Source organism: Rhinatrema bivittatum, chromosome 8 (assembly GCF_901001135.1).
Source record: "Rhinatrema bivittatum chromosome 8, aRhiBiv1.1, whole genome shotgun sequence".
Classification (NCBI taxonomy): domain Eukaryota; kingdom Metazoa; phylum Chordata; class Amphibia; order Gymnophiona; family Rhinatrematidae; genus Rhinatrema; species Rhinatrema bivittatum.
The window spans coordinates 241,176,065-241,199,431 of record NC_042622.1 but is presented as its reverse complement, the minus strand read 5'-3'; the positions used below and the strand labels follow the sequence as shown (position 1 = coordinate 241,199,431).

Below are 23,367 nucleotides of genomic sequence, written 5' to 3'. Positions count from 1 at the left end.
CGGGCCCTCAGCCCTGGCAGCGGCCTCAACCGGGGGAGGGTAGTCCCCTCAGGACCTCTCAACTCCCCTGGGAGGCAGGGCACCCGGGAAACGAATAAAAACAAAACCCAATTTAGTACAAAACAATTAAACCTAACAAAACTAGCTCAAAATCAAACCTGACAAACTACCAAGAATCAGGTCAGGCAGGGCTGTGACTGGACCTGCACCATCTACTGGAGACAGAGTAAGACTGAGGGGCTGTGACTGGCACAGGGGCATATATGGCTCCGCCCACAAGTTTTAGTCTGTCTCCATCTACTGGTGCGGAGTCACAACCCAGGTGTCCTGGACTGATCCTGGTACGTACAGGGAACAGGCCATCTCAGCCCTAGGAGAAGGAAAAAATCCTCGGAGAGCCTGCAGCCGCGAGGGAGGGATCTGGACAACCAGATGTACACCCCATGGGCTCACAAAAGGGTAACAACCCCCGGCCCGTCCGCCTCTACCGGACGGGATAGAACCCACAAAGAATCCTAAAGAGAAAAAATTTAAAAAACCCAGGAGGAAGGCTCAAAAGAAAAAGCGTTAAAGAAAAAAACCAGCAGACCTGCAGGTTGAGCACCCTGTGCCATCTGCTAGAGACAGAGAAAATACTGAGGAACTGCAGGTGGCACTGGGGTTTATGTAGCAGTGTCAGTGAAACTTTCTCTGTCTCCATTTGCTGGCAGGGATGCATAAACCCAGGCATCTGGACTGATCCGGGTACGTACAGGGAATACTATTTTATTAAACAGGCTGGGAAAGGGCTTAGCTGAAAAACAAAGCCTTTACTTTTCTCTGGAAAGTGAGATAGCATGGTTCAAGGTGAAGGGATAGTGGTACCTTGTTCCAGATTTTAGGTGATTAGCAGCTGAAACCTCTCAGTCTTCTGCAGTTCAATGTGTTATGGATGGCGGGGGTTTGTAGGATAGATGTGCCTTTCAAGAAGATCAGAGATCTCTGGTAGGTGTGAAAGGAGTAAGAAGGGAGAGGTATTCTGGGGCTTCGCTATTCACACATTTGAAGACACGAAGAGGGTTTTGAATTTTATCCTGGTTTCTATTGGTAGCCAGTGCAATTTGTGTAGGTTGGACCTAATGTAGACAGTTGCTTTGACCCCTACCAGAATTCTGTCTGCAGTGTTTTGCATGAGTTGGAGATGTTTCAAACTGTTCTGAGAAATGCCATTCAGCAGTGAGTTACAATAGTCAATTCGACTGGCGATTAGTACATGAATTATACTAGCCAGGTTGGGCTAACTAAGGAAGTTGTGTAGTTGGCAAATCTGACATACTGTAGATATACTGTAGATGCTCGAGTCCCACTCTTGCTCCTTGTGACCTTGGGCAAGTCACTTTACCCTCCATTGCCTCAGGTACAAACTTAGATTGTAAGCCCTCTGGGGATAGGGAAATACCTACAGTACCTGAATGTAATCCGCTTTGAAATGCTGAAAAAAAGAGTGTGAAAAGCAGAATATAAATCTAAATAAATAAATAAATATATGAAGTAAGTTCTTGCTACCTTAGACATGCGATATTCCATTGAGAGATTTTGGTTGAGTACAGATTCTTGGGGCTGAGAAGGTAGAGATTCCTGACAGAGAAGGTAGAGATAGCAGGGGATGACCTCGGCAGCTTAACCAATGAAGTTTGGATTTGGAGGGATTTAGTTTAAGTTTGTGATTACTGAGCCACTGAGCTACTGTAGTAAGACAATTGTTGTGACTGGCAATGGGAGAGGCTTGATTGGATTCTATTTTGACACAAAGTTGAATGTCATCTGCAAATAGGTGACATTTATTGTTGAAGGACTGGAACAACCTAAATATTGAAGAGAATTAGGGAGAGAACAAAGCTCTATGGCACTCCACAAGTGAGATTTTTTGGAGAAGGTGGTGTGTTGGCCTCAAGACGGAGTGTGTTCGGTTGGAAGATACCATCATTTGAGGGCAATGCCTTCAATGCCAAAGGAAAATTGGTTCTTACCTGCTAATTTTCGTTCTTGTAGTACCAAGGTTCAGTCCAGACCGCTGGGTTGTGTCTCCCTTCCAGCAGATGGAGTCAGAGAAAAAAAAGCTGAAAGGCATCCCCTCTTATACTGGTGTGCCACCTGCGATCCTTCAGTATAATCCACAGCATAGCAGAATGAAACATATCATAACCTCAACATAAGAACCAATGGCTATATCGAACCACCTAATGAAAAAACTGCATAACTTCTGGAACTTATGTACATGGAGGGAGTACTTCCACAAGTAACGTAAAGGCTGCTCACATGAGAATATTCTGCAGAATAAAGAGAGAAATGACAGTGAATGGACTCTCCAGATGCCATGGGCGGGCGTCTGGACTGATCCATGGTACTACAGGAATGAAAATTAGCAGGTGAGAACCCAATTTTCCTTTCCCTGTATGTACCAGGATCAGTCCAGACCGCTGGGATGTACCCAAGCTGCCCTAAATGGGGTGGGACCTGGAGAGTCCTGCTCGAAGGACACTACTGCCAAAACAGTCGCCATCCGGAGCACGGACGTCCAAACGGTAATGCTCAGCAAAAGTGTGTAAAGATTTCCAAGTAGCCGCGAAACAAACTGACTCTCCACTCAAGACGCCGCCTGAGAACGGATTGAATGCACTTTCAAACCATCCGGTACTGCGCACCCAAGACATATATATGTCGAAGTTATGGCTTCCTTCAACCATCGAGCAATTGTAGCTTTAGTTGCCTTGAGTCCTTTCTTAGGACCACTGAGGCCGGCAGTGGCGCGAATTCCTCCCTGTGCCCTGGGAGCGTGCCGAAAACAACCCGCTGCTGCTCCCCGACAATCCTTCCCCTCCCGGAAGGCACCGTGTACAAAGGCCATCGCGGGAGAGCCGCGCCACCGGCTCCCCGCATGCCGAACACACCGAACCCAGCGGCATACCAGCGGAGAGGGAACGAGCACGAGGCCAAAAAAATTGGCAAAAATCGCCCCTCTGGAGCCCCGGGAAACCTGTGCGCACAGTAGAAAAATAACATTTTTTTTTTTAAACCCTGTCACGTTTAGCGGGGACTGACAGAGAGAAGGGGGCGAAGCTCCCCAAAAGCACTGGCGACAGTCTGGACCCTTAGGACAATCCTTGCAGGGGTCGCGGAGGCTCCCTCTCCCCCCTGAGAGACAATTTGAACAAACTCCGTCCCTCGAGAGCCAAACTGCAATGTGCAGCATGAAAGCCAGAAATAAAAAGGAACAAGGCTGCCGAAAAAAACAAACGAAAAAGTGGCGAAACGCAATAAAAAGAGCCCAAAAGTGAACGTGAGGAAAGGGGGAGTCAATAGCCCGAAAAAGAAAAAAACTTTTTTTTTTTTTAAATTTGTCCTACCGCCTCCTGGTCCACCTGGGGGGGAATGAGCTGGGCTCCCTGGAATCACCCCCAGGGCTGCACAAAGAAGTCAATAGGGCCCTCGCCCCTGAGCTGAAGCTGCCTCAACAACCAGGGGGAATGGTCCCCTCAGGACCTAACAACCCCTTGGGAGGCTGAAGACTGTCTCCTTACCACCTTCTTCTATTTTTTTTTTTAAACTGTCACTTAACCTAACCTCTCCTATTTCACACTAAGCAATCAGACCAGACTGTAGGTTTGGCACCCTAACCATCTGCTGGAGACAGAGAAATACTGTCGGACTGTAGGTGGCACCTGGGTATATATGGCAGAGTCCTTCAAAATTTCTCTGTCTCTATCTGCTGGAGGGGAGGCAAAACCCAGGAGTCTGGACTGATCCGGGTACGTACAGGGAATGATGTTTGTCAGGGGAAAGTTGCTGTGATCTCGTCAGAGAAGGAGGCAGCATGATTGTATCAACAGACACAGGGCGAGAAGCCTCAAAGGTGGAGCAAACAGTCTGGATTTTATCCATGAAGAATTTTGCAAAGTCTTCTGCTGTGGTGGCAGTGACTGTGGTTTGGAGAGCTTCTGTATTAATTTGAAAAATGTACTCAGCTGGTTCATCAATAGTTCTAGTTGCTTGGAGATGATGTGTTTTTTGACCTGTCGAGTGGCTGCGTGGGGCAAAATCAGGGCTGGCTCAGTCTCTCCTCAAAATATGAACCTGTATGGTCATCCTATTTATAACTTTTGAGTGCACTTCATCAAGTGAGCATAAACCACCTAGCTAATGAATGTACAGCTATTAAATGCTATGTTTATGCCAGAAACGATTTGAGCTTTCTTAAAATTAAATTCCTAGTACAGACAATTCCAGACAGTTGATCAAACACAGTTCCCCCCAAACAAATGCATGAAAACAGAAAGCTGGGGGGGGGGGGGGCACGGGGGAGGGGAAGAGGTGGCACAGGCAAACACTCACACGACTGAGCACGCATAGCAGCCCTTCTGGCTACTCTCCCGGATCAGGAATGTTCCATCGCGTTTCCCACACAGCATCTCCTCTGCCTGCACGCGGTTCATGTTGCCCACGTACCACGTCCGCTCCTCTTGGTGAGGTAGGTCTTCCTCATCGTCCATCATGGAGTACTGGCTGAAAGAACTGAAAGGGAGCAGGGGAGGGGTTGGATGATCTTAGAAACCTTCACAAGATTGCACAGAAAACAGACAGCTCAACACAAGACAAACCATGCTCAGAGATCATTCCAAATGCTGCAGTACAGGTGAATTTATAGTCACAAACTCTTTCATAAGATAAAGTCTCTCTCTCCCTAGCTTGAATCCCCCTTCAGCTTTAACTAGCTAACTAAAAGAGTTTTAACTAGCACTGCCTTTTCTTTTATAAAAAGAGAGGTATATTTTAAATTCTGCACAGACCTCCTTCAGAATATAAAAAACTTACTCCTCAGTTTCATTCTTTATTCCCAACCACTCATTGATCTTCTTCTGTCGAGCACCTTTCTGTGTCAGCCAGCTGAAAAAGGAAAACATCAGCCACCATAAATGTTTCTCTTAAACTTGGCAGGAGAAAAAAAAAGCATAACTTGACTTTAAAGACGATGGCTCGTTTTCTTGCACAGCTTGACCCACACACAGTGACCACATTTCTCATAATCCAGTTGGGTAGTGGGGAGGTGTGGGGAAGAAAGGAAAGAGGGAGTGGATTCAGGCTTTGGGGTGCACAGGTAACGCATCTACCACCTGGGCACCATGTCTACCTCCTCCCTCTATTTTGCTGTAGATTAAAAGGAATAGGAAAATTGTTTCTTACCTGCTAATTTTTGTTCCTGTAGTACCACGGATTAGTCCAGACCGTGGGTTTAGCCTCCTGTCCAGCAGATGGAGACAGACCAAAACTGAAAGGGTATCCTGTATCAGGACAGAGTCTACCCTGCATCCCTGCATTTGATCAGTAAAAACATGATCAAAGCAGTAGAAGATCAAGCAAGCAACAAAAGAACTGAGAAATAGAACAATTGAATGAACTCTGAATATAAACGCTCTTGCATAGATATCCATTGTCATCTAGTAGATGCTTCCGGTGCCTCAAACTATAATATAAAATTAAGGTATCCGATTACCTGCAGAGAAAGAAAACTTCGAGCAGTCGGACAGACAGTAGAAGGGAGGGTGTCTGGACTGATCCATGGTACTACAGGAATGAAAATTATCAGGTAAGAACCAATTTTCCTTACCCTGTATGTACCTGTATCAGTCTAGACCGTGTGATGTACCAAAGCTTCCCTACATAGGGTGGGACCGAGACAGTCCCACTCGAAGAACCTGCCGTCTGAAGGAGCCAAAAACTGGCGCCTGTACATTGAGGCGGTAATGACAAGTAAATTTATGCAGAGACTTCCATGTAGCTGCCCTGCATATCTCCTGCGGGGAGACAGACTGACTCTCTGCCCAAGAAGTAGCCTGAGAATGCAAGTAATGTGCCTTTAGACCCTCTGGAACCGAACGGCCTTGACAGATATAGGCAGACGCAATCGCTTCCTTCAACCAACGAGAAATTGTAGCCTTAGAAGCCTTTTGGCCCTTATTTGGGCCCTTCCATAGGACAAAGAGGTGATCCGAGACTCAGAACTCGTTTGTAACCTGAAGATAATGCAGTAAGACTCGTTTCACATCAAGACGTCGAAGATCACCCCCAGCCGTACTCGCTATGTCGTCAGAAGAAAACACGGAGAGCTCCACTGACTGATGGACGTAAAAGGAAGACACAACCTTCGGCAAGAAGGAAGGTACAGTCTTGAGGGAGACCCCTGAATCAGAAAAACATAGGAAGGGTTCCCTGCAAGACAACGCTTGGATCTCAGACACCCTTCTGGCGGAGCAAATAGAAATCAGGAAAACGGTCGTAAGCGTCAAATCCTTGAGAGTAGACCGGTGGAAAGGTTCGAAGGGCGCCTCGCAGAGAGCCCAAAGCACTAAATTAAGACGCCATGAGGGACAAGTAGCCCAGATAGGCAGATTCACATGCTTGGCCCCTTTCAGAAAACGGACATCCAGATGAGCCGCCACCGTGTAACCATCAATATTGCCTAAAAGGAAGCAGAGAGCGGACACTTGCACCCTCAAGGAGCTGAAAGACAAACCTTTAGAAAGGCCCTTCTGGAGGAAGGAAAGGACCTGGGATACCGGATCCTTACGAGCCGGAACACCCAATTTCGCACATACATTCTCGAAAACTTTCCAGACCCAGACGTAAGCGAGAGAGATATACGGCTTATGAACCCGCAGCAGCCTGGATATAACTTCTTCCTTATAGCCCTTCTTTCTCAATCTCTGCTGTTCAAAAGCCAGGCCACTAGACAAAAGCGAGCAGCCTGATAGAAAAATACGGGACCCTGCCGGAGGAGGCGTGGAAGATGGCCGAGGCGAAGAGGGCCGTCCGTCGCAAGGTTTACCAGATCCGCGAACCACGGTCTGCGGGGCCACTCGGGTGCCACGAGAACGACGAGTCCCCGGTGAAGTTCTATTCTTCTGAGTACTTTTCCCACTAGAGGCCAAGGGGGAAACATGTACAGGAGAATGTCGTGAGGCCAGGGAAGGACCAGGGCATCCACCCCTTCCAGTGTCCCCTTTCTGCGGCTGAAGAATCTGTTAGCTTTGGTATTGCTCAGAGTGGCCATCAGGTCCAGGTGAGGAGGGCCCAACCTGCGGACAATCAGATCCATCGCTCCATCTGACAACTTCCACTCGCCGGGGTCTAGAAGTTGACGCCTCAGGAAATCTGCTTGCACATTCTCCTTTCCCGCAATGTGGTAAGCTGCTAAGCGATCCAGGTGCTGCTCCGTCCAGGCGAAGAGCTTGCTGACTTCCAGGGCCACCAGACGACTCCTGGTGCCCCCCTGCCGATTGATATAGGCTACTGTAGTAGCCTATATCTCATCCATCACAAGGCGGTCCGAGAGCACTCGCACCGCCTTGTGATGGATGAGAAGAAGGAAGAACTTGAGAGCTAGGCGGACCGCTCAGGCCTCCAGCCGATTGATGTGCCAGCGGGATTGAACTGGGGACCAGTATCCCTGCGTAGCCTGTGACTGACACACTGTTCCCCAAACTGAGAGGCTGGCATCCGTCATGACCACGATCCACTGAGGAGTCTGTAAGGGCATCCCCCTTCAGGAGGTGCGTGAGCGATAGCCACCATTATATGTCGGCGATGGTAGAGGTGGAGAGCCGTCCGAAACTGCTCTGACACCGGCTTCCAGCGGGATAACAAAGCTTTCTGTAATGGTCGCATATGCGCAAAAGCTCAAGGAACCAGGTCGATAGTGGAAGCCATGGTCCCCAGGACCTAAAGGTAGTCCCAAGCCGTGGGGAGCGGGAGTGGGAGCAAGAGAAAGTTGTGCACTTGCTCCGTAGGTTTGAGTGCCTGAGCATCCGGAACGAACTCCTTGCCAACTCGGGTGTTGAAGCGCGCCCCCAGAAATTCCAGGACCTGGGAGGACTGGAGAATGCTCTTGGAAAAATTGACTATTCATCCGATTGAGGTGAGGAGAGCCAGGACCCTGTCGACCGCTATCCTGCAGAGAGTCTCCGACTTGGCACCAATGAGCCAATTGTCCAGGTAAGGATGGTCTAGGACCCCTTCCTGGCGAAGGGCGGCTGCCACCACCACCATGACCTTGGTGAAGGTTTGTGGTGCGGTGACGAGGCCGAACGGAAGTGCCCAGAACTGGAAGTGTTGTCCCAAAATGTAGAAACGGAGATACTTCTGGTGATCATGTCGTATCGGTATGTGGCGGTAGGCCTCTGTTAAGTCAAGCGAGGCCAGAAACTCGCTTGAACGAACTGCCGCTATCACAGCCCTGAGGGTCTCCATACGAAAATGAGGAACCTTGAGAGCCTGGTTGACTCTCTTGAGATCCAAGATTGGACGGAAGGAACTGTTCTTTTTGGGCATGACGAAGTAGATGGAATACTGGCCGGCGCCTTGTTCCTCCACCGGGACTATGGCTCCCAGCTCCTGGAGCCTGCAGAGGGTCTGGCAGATGGCTGTCCGCTTCCAGCTTCCATAGGGAGAGACTATGTACAGATCCGGCAGATCCCGAGCAAACTCTAATGCGCAACCTTTCTCTGTCACCTCGAGGACCCACTGATCCGTCGTAATTTTGACCCATTCCTTGAGAAACAGGGAGAGACATCTACCTAAGTTTGGAACGGAGGAATGGGCCGGCCGGATCTCATTGGGGAGTGGACTTTGCGGTCGAGTGTTGTGGGTTACCATCTCAGAAGGCACGGCGGCCTCGAAAGGGATGCGACCAGGACTGGGATCTGGACCCCCTCGGGAAGGAACCCTGCGCTCTGTGATACTGCCGTTGGCCTCTAAAGTGGGAGCATGAAGGAAAGAAGGACTTAGGCTGTTTAGGGCGGTCCTCTGGTAGCTTATGGATCTTGTTCTCACCCAGGGATTTAATAAGCTGTTCAAGATCCTCGCCAAAAAGCAACTTACCCTTGAAAGGAAGTGTGCCCAACTGAGACTTGGAGGAAGAATCCGCAGACCAATTGCGCAGCCAGAGAAGACGTCTGGCCGACACTGCTGAGACCACTGCTCTGGCCTGCATGCGGAGTAAGTCGTGGAGGGCATCCGCCCCATACGCCACAGTGCCCTCCAGCCATTCTGCCTGCTCCGCCTCTGTAGACAGGAGATCGTGGGTGTTGAGCAACTGTTGTACCCACCTAAGGCTTGCCCGCTGCACGAGACTGCTGCAGATCATCGCCTGGACTCCTAAGGCCAAGATTTCAAAGATGTGCTTGAGATAAAGTTCGAGTTTACGGTCTTGGACATCTTTCAAAGCCGTGGCTCCTACCACCGGGATAGTGGTGTGTTTGGTGACAGCGGATACGGAAGAATCCACCTTAAGAATTTTAAGCATCTCTAGGCATTCCTCGGGGAGAGGATAGAGCTTGTCCATCGCTCTACCCACTCGGAGCCCCGCCTCGGGAGATTCCCATTCCCGAAGGAGCAGCAGCTTGTGCATGGGATGGAACGGGAAAGTGCGTGGAGGAGCCCTGAGTCCCGCCAAGACTGGGTCCACTTTAGCTGGCATTGCGGCCGTAACTGTATCCTCCGGTGGTACCTCAATATCCAGCTCCTGCAAAATGAAGGGAATGAGTGGCTCCAGCTCTTCCCTTTGAAACAAATGGAGCACTCAGGGCATCTCCCTCAAGTGGTGGACCTGGCAGCGACAAATCCGAATCTTGGTCTGGGTCAGGCACCATGGGTGGCTGAGGCGGATCGGGGGGGGGGGGGGGGGAGAGGGAAGGATCCCCAGCACTACCCTAACCCTGATGGAGCCCTGCCCATCCAATGCAGCCAGAGACTGCAGGATGGGCAGACCGGGAAAGGGGGGGGGGTTTCCTCCTCTTCCTGTAGGCTTGCCAGATAAGATTTGTGCATTAAGAGCACAAAGTCAGCTGAAAAACGTGGCCTGGACTTCCTGGGGGGCGAGGGAGGGTCATGGATCTCCTCCGGGGACGCACAGGGCTTAAATCGGGGGGAGAAATGAAAATCTGGCTCCTCTCCCTCCTGCAGCCCCAATTCCAAAGTTGTACTGATATCCAAAATAGCCGCCGTTCCCACGGTTTACAGCAGAGGGAACGGCCTTGGCCATGTGGCAAGAAGTCCGCCCCCGGGTCGCTGGCTCAGACGCTACCATAGAGGGGCCTTCCCCACCCGGCAGGCACCCGGAGCAAAGCCCATCGCAGGAGAGCCGCATGGCAGACTCTCCGCAGGCGAAAGAGATTCGAACGTGGCATAATCAAAAGGAGGAGCCACCGTGAGGAGGAAAAACAGCCGAGCTGTGCTGCTCCGGTGAGCGCGTGCAAGGGATCGAACCCTGCTTGCTACCATCCCTGACTCAAACAGGGATAAGAACAATGCTGCCGTTTGCTAAATATTTTGTGTGTTTTTCTTTTTTTTTTTTTTTTAAAGAGATTGCAGGGGAATGAACTTCCCTGTCAGAGCACCTGGGGGATTAAACGTCCCGGGGCCAAGGCAGCTAGTTAGGGGGAGTGACTGGACCGCCAGTATCGCCCCAAAACACACAGGTCACCGGGTAAGGGAGCCTAGGCTGAGTAATCAAGGGGCAAGTCCCCATAGGCCCCCGAAGAGAGAGGAGACAGAGCTGTCTCCTGAAAATAAACAGATTTCTGAATTTTTTTTTTTTAATTTGGAAAGATAAATACTTGCTTGATCTTTGCTAAAGAAAGAGAAAAAAACCCCACAGGGTAGTGTCAAACTGAGAAGGAAAGGGAACCACAGGGTGAGCTGCCTGCATCTGCTGGAGACAGAAAGATACAGAAGGGATGCAAGGAAAGGCTCTGACCTGATATAGGATACCCTTTCAGTTTTGGTCTGTCTCCATCTGCTGGACAGGAGGCTCAACCCACGGTCTGGACTGATCCGGGTACGTCAGGGAATAGTAAATTGGAAGCCTCTTTGGGTTTCTGGGGCTTGGGGACTTGCATCATGGGCTCTGAACCCAGTGCTACCAAGACTGAGGATCTTATACTGACTGAGAACAGGATGCTGCTGTCTCAGAGGCCTGGGTTACATTACATCACCAACAGGTCTATCCAGTACCGAGCGGTAGGAAGAGCTGCGTTAGTGCCTGCGGCACCCGCGGTTGCCGCACTCACAGTGCAGCTCACCTACCGCTCGATCCTGAACACTAATTTTATTTAAATGTAAACTGCGTCCGTGAAGCCTTAGGCCCGCGCAACCCATTTTACTGGATAGAGCGCCTATACAGTATCCTGGGTGCGCGGGCCTAATGCTTCACGCCACGCTGGTATCTGTCATTTCAAATGTCATTTGAAATGACAGATACCAGGAAGTCGGGTCCGATCGGATGCAAAAGTAAGTTGCTTCGCCGCTGTCATCTCTCCTCCCGGAGCAGGCTGCTTTTCGCGCCCTGCTCCGGGAGGAGGGAAGAGTGAAGCGGCGAAGCGACTTACTTTTTGCTTTTAAGTTTTTTTCGCTTTTTTTTTTTTTTTTTTTGCGCTTCGGGCGGAGGGGAGAGGACTGGGGTTGCCCCGGAGACCGGCACCCATGATCGCGGCCGGGGCAGGTGAGCGGGGGCTGGGGGAAAGCTTGCCACCTACCCTGACCCCTGCCTCTACCGCAGGGGTCAGGGTAGGCGGTAAGTTTGCAGGTTAAACGCGCGACAAACGGCAGGGAAAACTAGCGATAGTCGGGGCGCGGGTTACGGGATGCTAGGGAATAGCTAATTCGCTCGTTTGCATGCAATATGCATGCCGCGTGCGGAAGGGGTTGCCCGGGGAATTTAGGACGCGGTAGGAATAGGTTAAAGGGGGTTCGGGATCACAGGAAGGGCTAACGCGGCCGGAAAGTGAGTAGAGAGCCGGTTAGGGACGGGGAAACCGCGGACGCACTTTACAGGATAGACCTGCAAATCTGGTAACAAACTTCTTCCCTGCACAGGCAACCCTACCTCTGTGCACACTGGACTATGAATAAATGTGGAGGAGTGGGAACGTTTCGTGCCATTTGGTGCAGAAACTTGCACTCAGCTATGACTATGTTTGTTCTGTGAATTTCTTGGTAATAAGTACATTTTTAAATGTTAGAGATGGTTTTTCCTGATAGAAAACTAGGCAAGAAATGAAGTCAAAGGGTGCCCAAGGGGCACTAACCAATGGCAGGGCAACTTTAAAAATTCTTGACGACATCACAATGTGCACTGATCTTGAGGTTTGAAGTGAATTGGCCTCTTTCCCTGTAGGCAATAATAAGGAATTCTAAGCGTCAGAGTATCGAGGGTGTCACTGGACGCCACTGTGTGTCACTAGACGCCACTGTGTTGCACAAATTTAAATGAAACTGGATTAACAGTTCAAATATTGTTTGGGGGTGGGGGAGAGGAGGGAAAAGAAAATTGGTTCTTACCTAATAATTTTTGTTCCTGTAGTACCATGGATCAGTCCAGACCATGGGTTATGTCTCCCTACCAGCAGGTAGAGAGAGAGAAAAACTTGAAAGGCACCCTCAATCTACTGTGCCTCCTGCATCCCTTCAGTATATAGAGTATCAAAACAGAATTAGACTAGCAATGAATCAAGCAAGAACTTTAAGAACGAACATATAAACATGTAACCGTAGCTTTCTTTCTTAGTGTGCTGCAATAACATAACCTGAATATACGCGCACAGATGTTACAGATCCCCCCGTTACCCACTCCTAGTCTTTGGGCGGGTGTCTGGACTGATCCGAGGTACTACAGGAACGAAAATTAACAGGTAAGAACCAATTTCCTTTTCCCTGTACGTACCCGGATTACTCCAGACCATGGGATGTACCAAAGCTTCCCTAAACCGGGTGGGACCTCATGAGTCCTGCTTGCAGTATGCCACTGGCAAAATCTCCGGGCACCTAAACGTTCAAGCGGTAGTGGCGAGCAAATGTGTGACGCATTTTCCAAGTAGCCACTCTGCAAATCTCCTGAGGAGATACCAACTAGCATTCGGCCCATGAAGTTGCTTGAGAACAAATAGAATGGGTCCTCAGGAACAGGTCTCCCTTTACAAATGTATGCAGACGACATGGTTTCTTTCAACCATCGTGCAATCATAGTCTTAGATGCCTTGTGACCTTTCCTGGGACCGCTCCATAGGACAAACAAATGATCTGAGAATCTGAAAGAATTAGTGACTTCCAAGTAACGCAACAAGGAACACCGAACATCTAGCTGATGAAGCTCTCGTGCATGTTGTACATCATTCGACAAATCAGGAAAAGCCGGAAGCTCAACAGATTGGCTTAAATGAAAAGAGGAGACCACTTTGGGCAAAAAGGACGGAACCGTACGAAGAGAAACTCCCAAGTCAGAGATCCTCAAAAAGGGTTCCCTATAGGAGAGAGCCTGCAACTCAGAAATTTGGCGAGCTGAGCAGATAGCCACCAAAAACACCGTTTTCAAAGTAAGGTCCTTCAACATTACAGTTTTAAGGAGTTCAAACGGCGGATCACACAAGATGCAAAGAACCAAATTAAGACTCCACAACGGACCTACTGGATGTACCTGGGGTTTCAAATGTCTTACTCCTCTGAGGAAACGCACCACATCTGCATGTGCCGCTACCAACCAGAGTGCCTAGGGCCGCCACCTGTACCCGGAGGGAGTTAAAGGACAAGCCCTTGGCCAAACCAGTTTGCAAAAAACTTAACATCTGAGCAATCGTAGGGTGTCTGGGAAGAATCTCTCTCTCACGACACCACGTCTCAAAAACTCTCCATACTCTAATGTATGAGAGGGAGGTAGACGTTTTCCTGGCTTGTAGCAATGTAGTGATGACCTCCACAGAATAGCCCTTCTTCCTCAATCTCCTCCTTTCAAAAGCCAAGCCGCTAGACAGAAGTGAGCTGCCTGGTCGAAATATATAAGCCCTTGATGGAGAAGTTGTGGAAGATGCCCGAGTCGTAGAGGGCTGTCCATGGCCAGATTGACGAGGTCCGCAAACCACGGACGTCGGGGCCACTCAGGAGCTACTAGGATTACCCTCCATGGGTGGACCTCTATCCTGCGAAGCACCTTGCCCACCAGAGGCCAAGGAGGAAACACATACAGGAGAATGGCGGTTGGCCAGGGAAGCACTAGCACATCGACCCTCTCTGCGCCATGATCTCTCCTGCGACTGAAGAAGTGAGGAGCCTTGGCATTGCCCCGCGTTGCCATCAAGTCCATGTGGTGAGTCCCCCATCTTCGAGAAATGAGATCCATTGCTCTGTCCAAGAGTTCCCACTCTCCGGGATCTATGCGCCTCCGACTGAGGAAGTCCGCTTGTATGTTGTCCTTCCCGACGATGTGGGAAGCTGCCAGCATCGCAAGATTTTGCTCTGCCCAAGCCATAAGTAGCTCCGCCTCTTCGGCTACAGCTTGACTTCTGGTACCTCCTTGACGGTTGATATAGGCCACCATCATCGCATTGTCAGAGAGGACCCGAACCGCCTGTTGGCGTTAAGTGCAGAAGAAAGTGTTGCAAGGCCAAGCGAACTGCTCTGGTCTCCAGGAGATTGATCAACCATCCGGACTCCTCCGGGAACCAGCTGCCTGTACTGAAAGATACCAGTAGACAGTTCCGCAGCCTGAGAGGCTGGCATCCGTAGTCACCACTGTCCAGCTTGGGACTTCCAGATCCACTCTCCTTGAGACAGGTTGTGCGGGCAAAGCCACCACCCAAGACTGGACTTGGCGTGATCGGTGAGTGGTACAGGGAATTGGACATTTTATTTATTTTTATTTATTATTATTTTTACTATACCGGCTTTCATGACATGGATCACATCAAACCGGTTTACATTTAACAAAGTGTGCAAGATAAGAGATAACTCAAACAACTGTAACAAGAGCATTGTAAAGAGAGTGACAGTTACAATAAAACAGGGAAAATAAATAACTGGGACTTGGAGGTGAGAAGAGGGGGATTAAACTTACAGCAACTTATTTACAAGGTTACAAGATTGATTACAAGAAATTGATTACAAGAAATTCTCTGACTTGGGATCCCACCGGGAAAGTAATGCTAGTTTTAATGGTCTCATATGAGCAAATACCCAAGGAACCACCTCCAGTGCGGATGCCATCAAACCTAGAACTTGAAGGTAGTCCCAGGCCTTAGGCAGTGGAAGAACCAACAAGCGACTAACTTGCCCCATCAGTTTGTTCCTTCGGTCTGTCGGAAGAAAAATTTTCACGACCACAGTATCGAACCTGGCTTCCAGGAATTCTAATGTCTGAGAGGGAACAAGGTTCCTCTTGGTCTGATAGATTACCCAGCTGAGGGATTCCAAGAGAGTGGTCACTTTGTGGATCACTTCCACACAGCAATCTCTTGACTTGGCTCTGATGAGTCAATCGTCCAGGTAGGGATGAATGTATAGGCCTGGTCTCCAGAGGGACGCCGCCAGAACCACCATGACCTTGGTGAATGCACAGGGTGCGGTTGCGAGACCGAAAGGCAGAGCGCAGAATTGGTAATGCATTCCCAGGACAAAGCGAAGGAACCTTTGATGATCTTCGTAGATGGGAATGTGCAAGTATGCCTCCATCAGATTCAGAGAGGCCAGGAATTCTCCCTTGCGTACCGCTGTGATGACCTGGAGGCCTCACCTGGAGTACTGTGTTCAGTTCTGGAGACCGTATCTACAAAAAGACAAAGACAAGATGGAAGCGGTACAGAGAAGGGCGACCAGGAAGGTGGAGGATCTTCATCGGATGACGTACGAGGAGAGATTGAAGAATCTAAATATGTACACCCTGGAGGAAAGGAGGAGCAGAGGTGATATGATACAGACTTTCAGATACTTGAAAGGTTTTAATGATCCAAAAACAACGACAAACCTCTTCCGTAGGAAAATAATCAGCAGAACCAGGGGTCACGATTTGAGGCTCCAGGGAGGAAGATTCAGAACCAATGTCAGGAAGTATTTCTTCACGGAGAGGGTGGTGGATGCCTGGAATGCCCTTCCGGAGGAAGTGGTGAAGACCAGAACTGTGAAAGACTTCAAAGGGGCGTGGGATAAACACTGTGGATCCATAAAGTCAAGAGGCCGCCAATGAAGAGTGGGTGACTCGCCAGAATGATGGCTATTGACACAATACCCATATTAAATAAACATACACATGCTTACTGTGACTCCTACATCGCTCTAAGCTTCAACAGCAAGAGGTAATGGAAAAAAGGATTTGCACTCACAAAGAGGGGAGTAGCTGGCTTGTTACGGCGGTTACTACCCCAAACCAAATATGCCTGATACTTCACTTTCAATGCATATACAGCATAGCTCTCTGCTTCAATGACAGGGGAGAAGAATAATTGATATTTCACACATCCAGCAGAGCTCTCTGCTACAACGGCAAGGGAGAAGAAAAAGGGTTCGCACTCAAAAAACGGGGAGTAGCTGGCTTGTTACGGCGGTTACTACCCCAAACCAAATGTGCCTGATACTTCACTTTCCATGCATATCCAGCATGGTTCTCTGCTTCATCAGCATGGGAGAAAGACTGATACATCACGCATTTCCAGCATAGCTCTCTGCTTCAACGGCAGGGGAAAAAAACAAAACAAAAACAAAAACAAAAAACTGATGCTTCACGCATATCCTGCATAGCTTCAACGACAGGGGTGAAGAAAAAAAGGATTCACAATCACAAAGCGAGGAGTAGCTGGCTTGTTACGGCGGTTACTACCCCAAACCAAATGTGCCTGATACTTCACTTTCAATGCATATCCAGCATGGCTCTCTGCTTCAACGGCAGGGGAGAAGAAAAAAACTGATACTTCACGCATATCCAGCATAGCTCCTGGTTTCAACGGCAGGGGAGAAGATAAACAACCAATAAGGGCTGTAAAACATAATCTGGGTAAAAACAAATAAGCATGGGTGTAGCTTGCTTATCGCGGCGGTTACTGCCCCTACTACCCCTAACTAATCAAGCTAGATATTTCACTTGGATGCAGCTCCATCACTGCTCTCTACATTAATGGTGGGGGTGGAAGGGGAATAGAACAAAGAGCTAAGAGAAACAGATAAGAATGAGAGAAAAAATGTGTGAGGCTTGCTGGGCAGACTGGATGGGCCATTCGGTCTTCTTCTGCCGTCATTTCTATGTTTCTATATGTTTCTATGAACGCAGAGACCATATGCCAAAGTGTGGCACCTTGAGAGACTCATTTACCTTCTTGAGGTCTAAAATTGGCCAGAAGGACCCCTCTCTTTCTTTGGAACTACAAAATAAATGGAGTACCTTCCTTTCCTCCAATGTTCTGGGGAAACCGGTTTTACTGTTCCCAGAACCAGGAGACGTTCAAGAGTCTGACAAACAAGCTGCCATTTGACTTGTGGACCGCATGGAGATATTAAGTAGAAGTCTTAAGAGAGGCCGAGCAAATTCCAAAGTGTAGCCTCGTTCTATTATGCTTAGCACCCGCTGATCGGAAGTAATTCTGGCCCATGCCTCGTAAAAATCGGGACAGGCGACCCCCTACCAGAGGGATCGGCCGGCCCCATCTCATTATGTAGTCTTCGAAGCGAGAGAGGAGGAAGTACCACCCTCTCGGGAGGTTCTGCGCCCCCGAAAGGACGAGGACCAGGCTTGGTTCCTGGCCAACGGCTGCCGCTGATCAGCCGCTTGCTGCCTGTTCTGCCGAAACCTCCGCTGTCTCCGAAAACAAGAGTGGGATGATGGAAACCCTCTGGAGGATTTCGGTCTGTCTTCTGGCAACTTGTGAACTTTGTTCTCCCCCAGGGACTTTATCAACTGCTCCAAATCATCCCTGAATAAAAAACACCTTTAAATGGAATAAGAACATAAGAACATAAGAAATTGCCATGCTGGGTCAGACCAAGGGTCCATCAAGCCCAGGTTCCTGTTTCCAACAGAGGCCAAACCAGGCCACAAGAACCTGGCAATTACCCAAACACTAAGAAGATCCCATGCTACTGATGCAATTAATAGCACCAGACCAGTTGCGAAGCCACAAAAGCCACCTTGCTGACACTGCTGACATGGTGCGAGAGGACGTGCGGAGCAGGTCAAACAGTGCATCCTCCCCATATGCTACCGCAGCTTCCAAATGCTGCGCCTGCTCTGACTCACCCGGAGGAAGATCTTCTCTGGATGTCAGCAATTGCTGTACCCAGCGCAGGCTCGCACGCAGCATATAACTGCTAATCACCACCGCCCGGATACCCAGGGTCGACACCTCAAAAATGCGTTTAAGCAGATGTGCCAAACGGGGAGGATCCAAGATGGCTCCCTGAACGGTCGCAGACTCAGACGCTCCCGCATTTTCTCTGTTTTTTCCTGAAAATTTTTGCTTTACAATTTAAATGCCTCACAAAAGGAAAGGGAAAGTGAGGGTATACCTACCCGAGCCCTCACTTCCAGTTTGCGACACCCATATCACATCTGGGGGTCTCGAGCCCCGCTGGCGGGTCGGGAGCAGGAGTCCCTTCGCCGCCTGGGGACATATCACTGACCCCACCAGAGCCGCGAGAACAGCCGAGAGCAACTCCTCCAAGTCATGTCGAGCAGGCTGAGTCACTGGTGAGTGATGTCACAGGAACGTCTCAACTGGGTGGGCAGCTCGACAATGCAGCGGACCGGGAGCGGCCTCCAGTTTCCCCCATCGACTCAGGAGAACTCGACTTTGATTGGAGAGCGTAGAGAGAGTACCCGCAGAAGACAACAACGGGAATAGGAGAAAATGAGGTAACGGGAGGTCCAAAGTGCTCCCTTGAGATAAGACCAGCTGTAACAACAATGGAATCCCTTTGGGACCTGATAGTGGGGATGACCAGGGTGGTTAATGAATGTACTCAAAAAAATGGAGGAAAACTCCCTGAAAATGGTTTCCCTGCAGAATCAATCCAAGTTAAGGGGTGAAGAACACCTTGACGCAGGTTAAAAATGATTTAAAACAACTGTCTGACCTAAACGCTGTGTGTGTGAAAGAGCAAGCAGTTTCAATGCGGAGGATAGAGTCGGTGGAGAACTACCTAAGACAATTAAATATAAGGGTATTGAATTTCCCTAAGGTAGTAGGCGAAATACCATTAATAACATTTAAAAGGCATTTAAAGGAGATATTAAAGATCCCGGAAGAGCAAATACCGGCGCTGAAGAAACTTTTTGAACCTGAAATAAAGACAAAGCCAGATTCAGATATCCCCAATAGGGAATATGGGAGACTTTGAGAATTTATCTGAATATTTGGAAAGTTCTGGCCTCGAAGTTGTGGAAAGACCGGTCCTGTTTGTTTCATTATTTTCCTAATATGATAAAGTGTTAATCATGAAACTACTTTAAAGCAATAAATGTTACTTATTTGGGAGGTTTAATCCGTTTTTTCCCTGATCTTTCTAGAGTAACACAGTTACGTAGAAAAAATTTCTTAATAATGCACCCAGAAGTTCATGCAATGGGAGCAGAATTTCTTTTTAGATATCCTGCAAGATGCATAATAAAATACTCTGGAAATATTTATGTTTTATAATCCAGAGCACTTAAGGGAGTTCTTAAACGCTAGGATGGTTGGCCCCGCAAATTAAAAGATCTGCTTGCGTAGAAATTTAAGATATGGTATTGCAGGAGTGTCTTGTCTTTATTAATAATTTTCAATTAAAGTTCCTCTTGTTTTCCTTCCTCCCTCACCAATGTTGTCTGGAAAAAGATTGAAAGTGTCTGTATTTCCTGTTAATTAATTCAATAAGGATGAATATATTACTTTTTTGTAAACTTTCTGTTGATTTCAAAGCAAAGTTATCTTTGTATTATAAAACTGAATTAAAAAAGAAAAAAAAAAAAAGTGTTTAAGCAGTACTTCCAGCTTGCGGTCCTGAGATCCTAGAGAGCCGCTGAGCCTGCGACCGGAATAGTGGTCCGCTTGACAACAGCCGAAACTGAAGCAGCTACCTTAGGGGACCGCAGGAGCTCCAGAAACTCATCCAATAACTGATACAGTTTATCTATGAATCGCCCAACTCGCAAACCAGCATCCAGAGCATCCCACTCCCTGGTCATCAGCTGCAGAATCATGGAGTAGAAAGGAAAAGCCTGGGTCGGCATTTGCAATCCCGCCAGGACTGGATACACCGTGTCCTATGGCGGAGCATGCGGGGGAAGTTCCACTCCGAGCTCAGAAAGCACAGCCGGAATAAGGGGTTCCAATTCCTCTCTCTGTGTCATCTCCATCCAAGTTGGACTGTTTCCCCTGGTCATCATCCAATCCACCCCTGGCGGGGGAGGGAAGGGAAGGAGAGATCCCTGTATCTGCAGCCGCACCGCCTGGGACCCCTGGAGTGGCTGAGCCTCCCGAAGCCACAGCGCCTTTTAACTTCACGATCCACAGAGACGTGGGCGCATCCGTGCGCTTCGCTATCTTGGGGGACGGTCCCTGCGCATGTCTCATCGGCAAAGCACCACCTTGCGGAGACCGGGAAGCCAAAAATGCTTTATGCATAAGGAGGACAAAATCCAAAGAAAAGGAATCAGAATCAACATCCTGTCCTCCTGGAACAACAGGATCCTCATGTAAAGAATCCTGGTCCTGATCTAAAGTATCCTCAGAACTGGCAGGGACTGGTGAGAGGGCTGGTGGAAGCTCCCCCTCCCCCATAGCCCTTGTCTGAGCTGCAGCAAAGGTGTTTAAGATGGCTGCTGTCCCTGCACTGAGGGGGAATCAGCCTGAAGCTCTCGCGGAGCAGACCGTTATTGAGCCCATTGAAGCTTGGCTGATGCTGCAGACCCTGAAAAAGAACTGCCTTCCCCACAGGGTGGGCAGCAGGAGCAAATACCAGCCCTAGAAAGCCGCGCAGACGATTCTCCACATGCTACACACAAAGATGGACGCAGCATCGGGGGAGGGGGGGGAGATGGGGGACGGACGGCTCAAAACACTTGAAAAACGCGGCGATTCTGATGAGGAGGGGGGTCCTGGATTGCAGCAGACCAAAAAAGAAAATTTTGCAAACATTTCGATTTTTTTTTTTTTTTTTAAATGCTCAGAACCACCACAGGTTAAGAGAGGGACTGGACCACTAGTAATCTCTTCCCCAGGTCCTTACCTGGCTGGAGACCCACAGGGTTACCAACCCCAGCTCCAATAACCTGCTACCAGAGAGGATGACCCTGCAAGATCTAACAACTCTCTGGGAGGATTGGGAAAACTTTCCTCTGCAGAAGAACTTCTTTTCTTTTTTTTTTAAAAACCTGCTTGATTCACAACTTATAGCTAGTTCACTTTTGGCTAATTTTAAGGGATAGCCTAAACTCCAGAAACAGGGCAAGACTGCAGGGTTTGCACCACCTCCATCTGCTGGAGACAGAGAAATACTGAAGGGATGCAGGAGACACACTATGTTAAGTGAGGGTGCCTTTCAAGTTTTTTTCTGTCTCCACCTGTGGAAGGGAGGCATAACCCATGGTCTGGACTGATCTGGGTACGTACAGGGAACAAACAGTTTCTCCCCACATGTTGCCAGCAGTGTCTGCTCCAAAATCATCCCTCTCCTCTTGTTCCCTGCAGGCTTACTGATGGCGTGGCTGAAGCTATAAACAGAGAGACCCAGAGCTTTTCAGTGTTTCCTGGAGACCCAGCAATTGAATCATATTCCCCAAGTCTCCGGAGAAAATCGGAAGAGTTCCCATTTGTAGGACTACAGACTTAGCCTTGGTGATATAGATCAGATTTTCATAGGGAAATCTGGTCATCTCCTCCATGCAGGGCCTAAGGTGCAAAACCAGAACAGGCTCAGCATAGCCTAAGCAACATGTGGGGTCATCTGGACATGTCCTTAAGGCCTAATTTTCAAAGGCCTACGTGTGCCTATACTGGGAGATACGTGCGTGGCCGGGACGTGACCACGCCACGCGGATTTTCAAAGGACCGCAGCCACGCGTGTATCTCCCAGTACGCACAAAAGAAAGGGTTTTGGAAAAAGGGGCTGAAGCGCATGCCGGGAGCCAACCGGACCATGCAAGTTGCTGCTGCTTCGGACGGCGGTAAGTACAAAAACAAAAAATCTAGGGTAGTTAGCAGGGTTTTAGGGGTTGGAGTTAGTAGGGGGAAAAGGGAGTTAGGTTAGGTAGCGGGTTTAGGAAGTTCCTTCACAGTCTGCTCCTTTATTGAAGCAGACTGGGAGGGAACTGGGGAAAAGGCCTATTCCGTTGCACACGCAGGTTGCAAAATCCCCCCCCCCCCCCCCTCACGTGCGCGATTCGGCAATCGCGCGCACATGCACACACAGATATAAAATCGTGCGCACGGGTAGCTGATTTTATAACATACGTGCGTTGACATGCGCATGTTATAAAGTCGGTGTGCGTCCATGTGCACCTGTGCGGCCCTTTGAAAATTACCGTCTTAGAAGTCATTGCCCCCAAGCTCTTGCCATCTTCTCCATCTCATCAATTTCCTGTCCAGACAGTGCATCACTTCCTATCTAATATAGCTCAGGCAGGCACATGGGGAGCTAAAGTGTGGCTGCTCAGGAAGCTCAGACAAAATTTGACACCCACTCCCAGCTCTCCAGTTTGAATACTTGGAAGTTCTGTGCAGGTGTTCTTTATATTGGGTAACTAATGGCCAAACCAACCCCAGCTCCTCGAAACCTACTACCAGGGGGGATGGCCCCACTGGGACCTGCCTACCCCCCTGGGAGGTTGCACCTGTTTGTCCTGCTTGATCTTCTTATACATTTTTTTTTTTTTTTTTAACACCGAAGAATCGGTCAAGACCGCAGGTTTTGCACCACCTCCATCTGCTGGAGACAAAAAAACACTGAAGAGATGCAGGTGGCTCACCAGGTTAAGAGGGGGGTGCCCTTCAAGTTTTTCTCTGTCTCCATCTGCTGGGAGGGAGGCAAAACCCAGCAATCTGGACTGATCCGGGTATGTACAGGGAACATATTTATAGCACTATTGGGTATACGCCCTTTACAACCTTGTAAAAGGTTCTAGAAGTAGCTGCTGTGCTGATGAGTTGGAAGAAGTCCCTAATGGACAAGCAGTAGATACCATTGTCTTCTCTTGGCCACTGGGGTCTTTGTTATTACTCAAAGCAGTTGCCTGGGACAAAAACATTAAAGCCACTCTAAGAAGGCAGCAGAAAGGTTGGGGGGGATACATACACCAGATACTGATCACGAATTTTGCGGAGTTGCATCAGGTCCGGCTTGAGGCTGTTCATCCGCTTGTCAATTTCTCGGTTGTCGGAGGCCTGCTTTTTCAGGTCCTGCTCCAGCTTCAGCTTACTGTCGTGGATTTCGGCGATACGGGACTTCAGCTTTTCAGAATTCAACAATATTCTAACAGAGGATGGCGTGGTGGAAGGGAGATGGAAAGAAAACCGAAAGAAACATTACCAGGAATGAACAGAAGGT

At 49.0% G+C, this 23,367-nt stretch overlaps 1 protein-coding gene across 2 annotated transcripts in view; it reads right to left on the bottom strand.

The window, feature by feature from the left end:
• The window catches only part of PIK3R2 (phosphoinositide-3-kinase regulatory subunit 2), a 183,069-nt gene that overhangs the window by 16,737 nt on the left and 142,965 nt on the right, over positions 1 to 23,367 (bottom strand). For both annotated transcript variants that reach the window (XM_029614323.1, XM_029614324.1), the window contains exons 13-15: positions 23,116 to 23,292; positions 4,852 to 4,923; positions 4,372 to 4,551 (exon numbers count right to left, since the gene is read on the bottom strand). In XM_029614323.1, the coding sequence (XP_029470183.1) occupies positions 4,372 to 4,551; positions 4,852 to 4,923; positions 23,116 to 23,292 (429 nt within the window). The remainder of the gene's footprint in view (positions 1 to 4,371; positions 4,552 to 4,851; positions 4,924 to 23,115; positions 23,293 to 23,367) is intronic.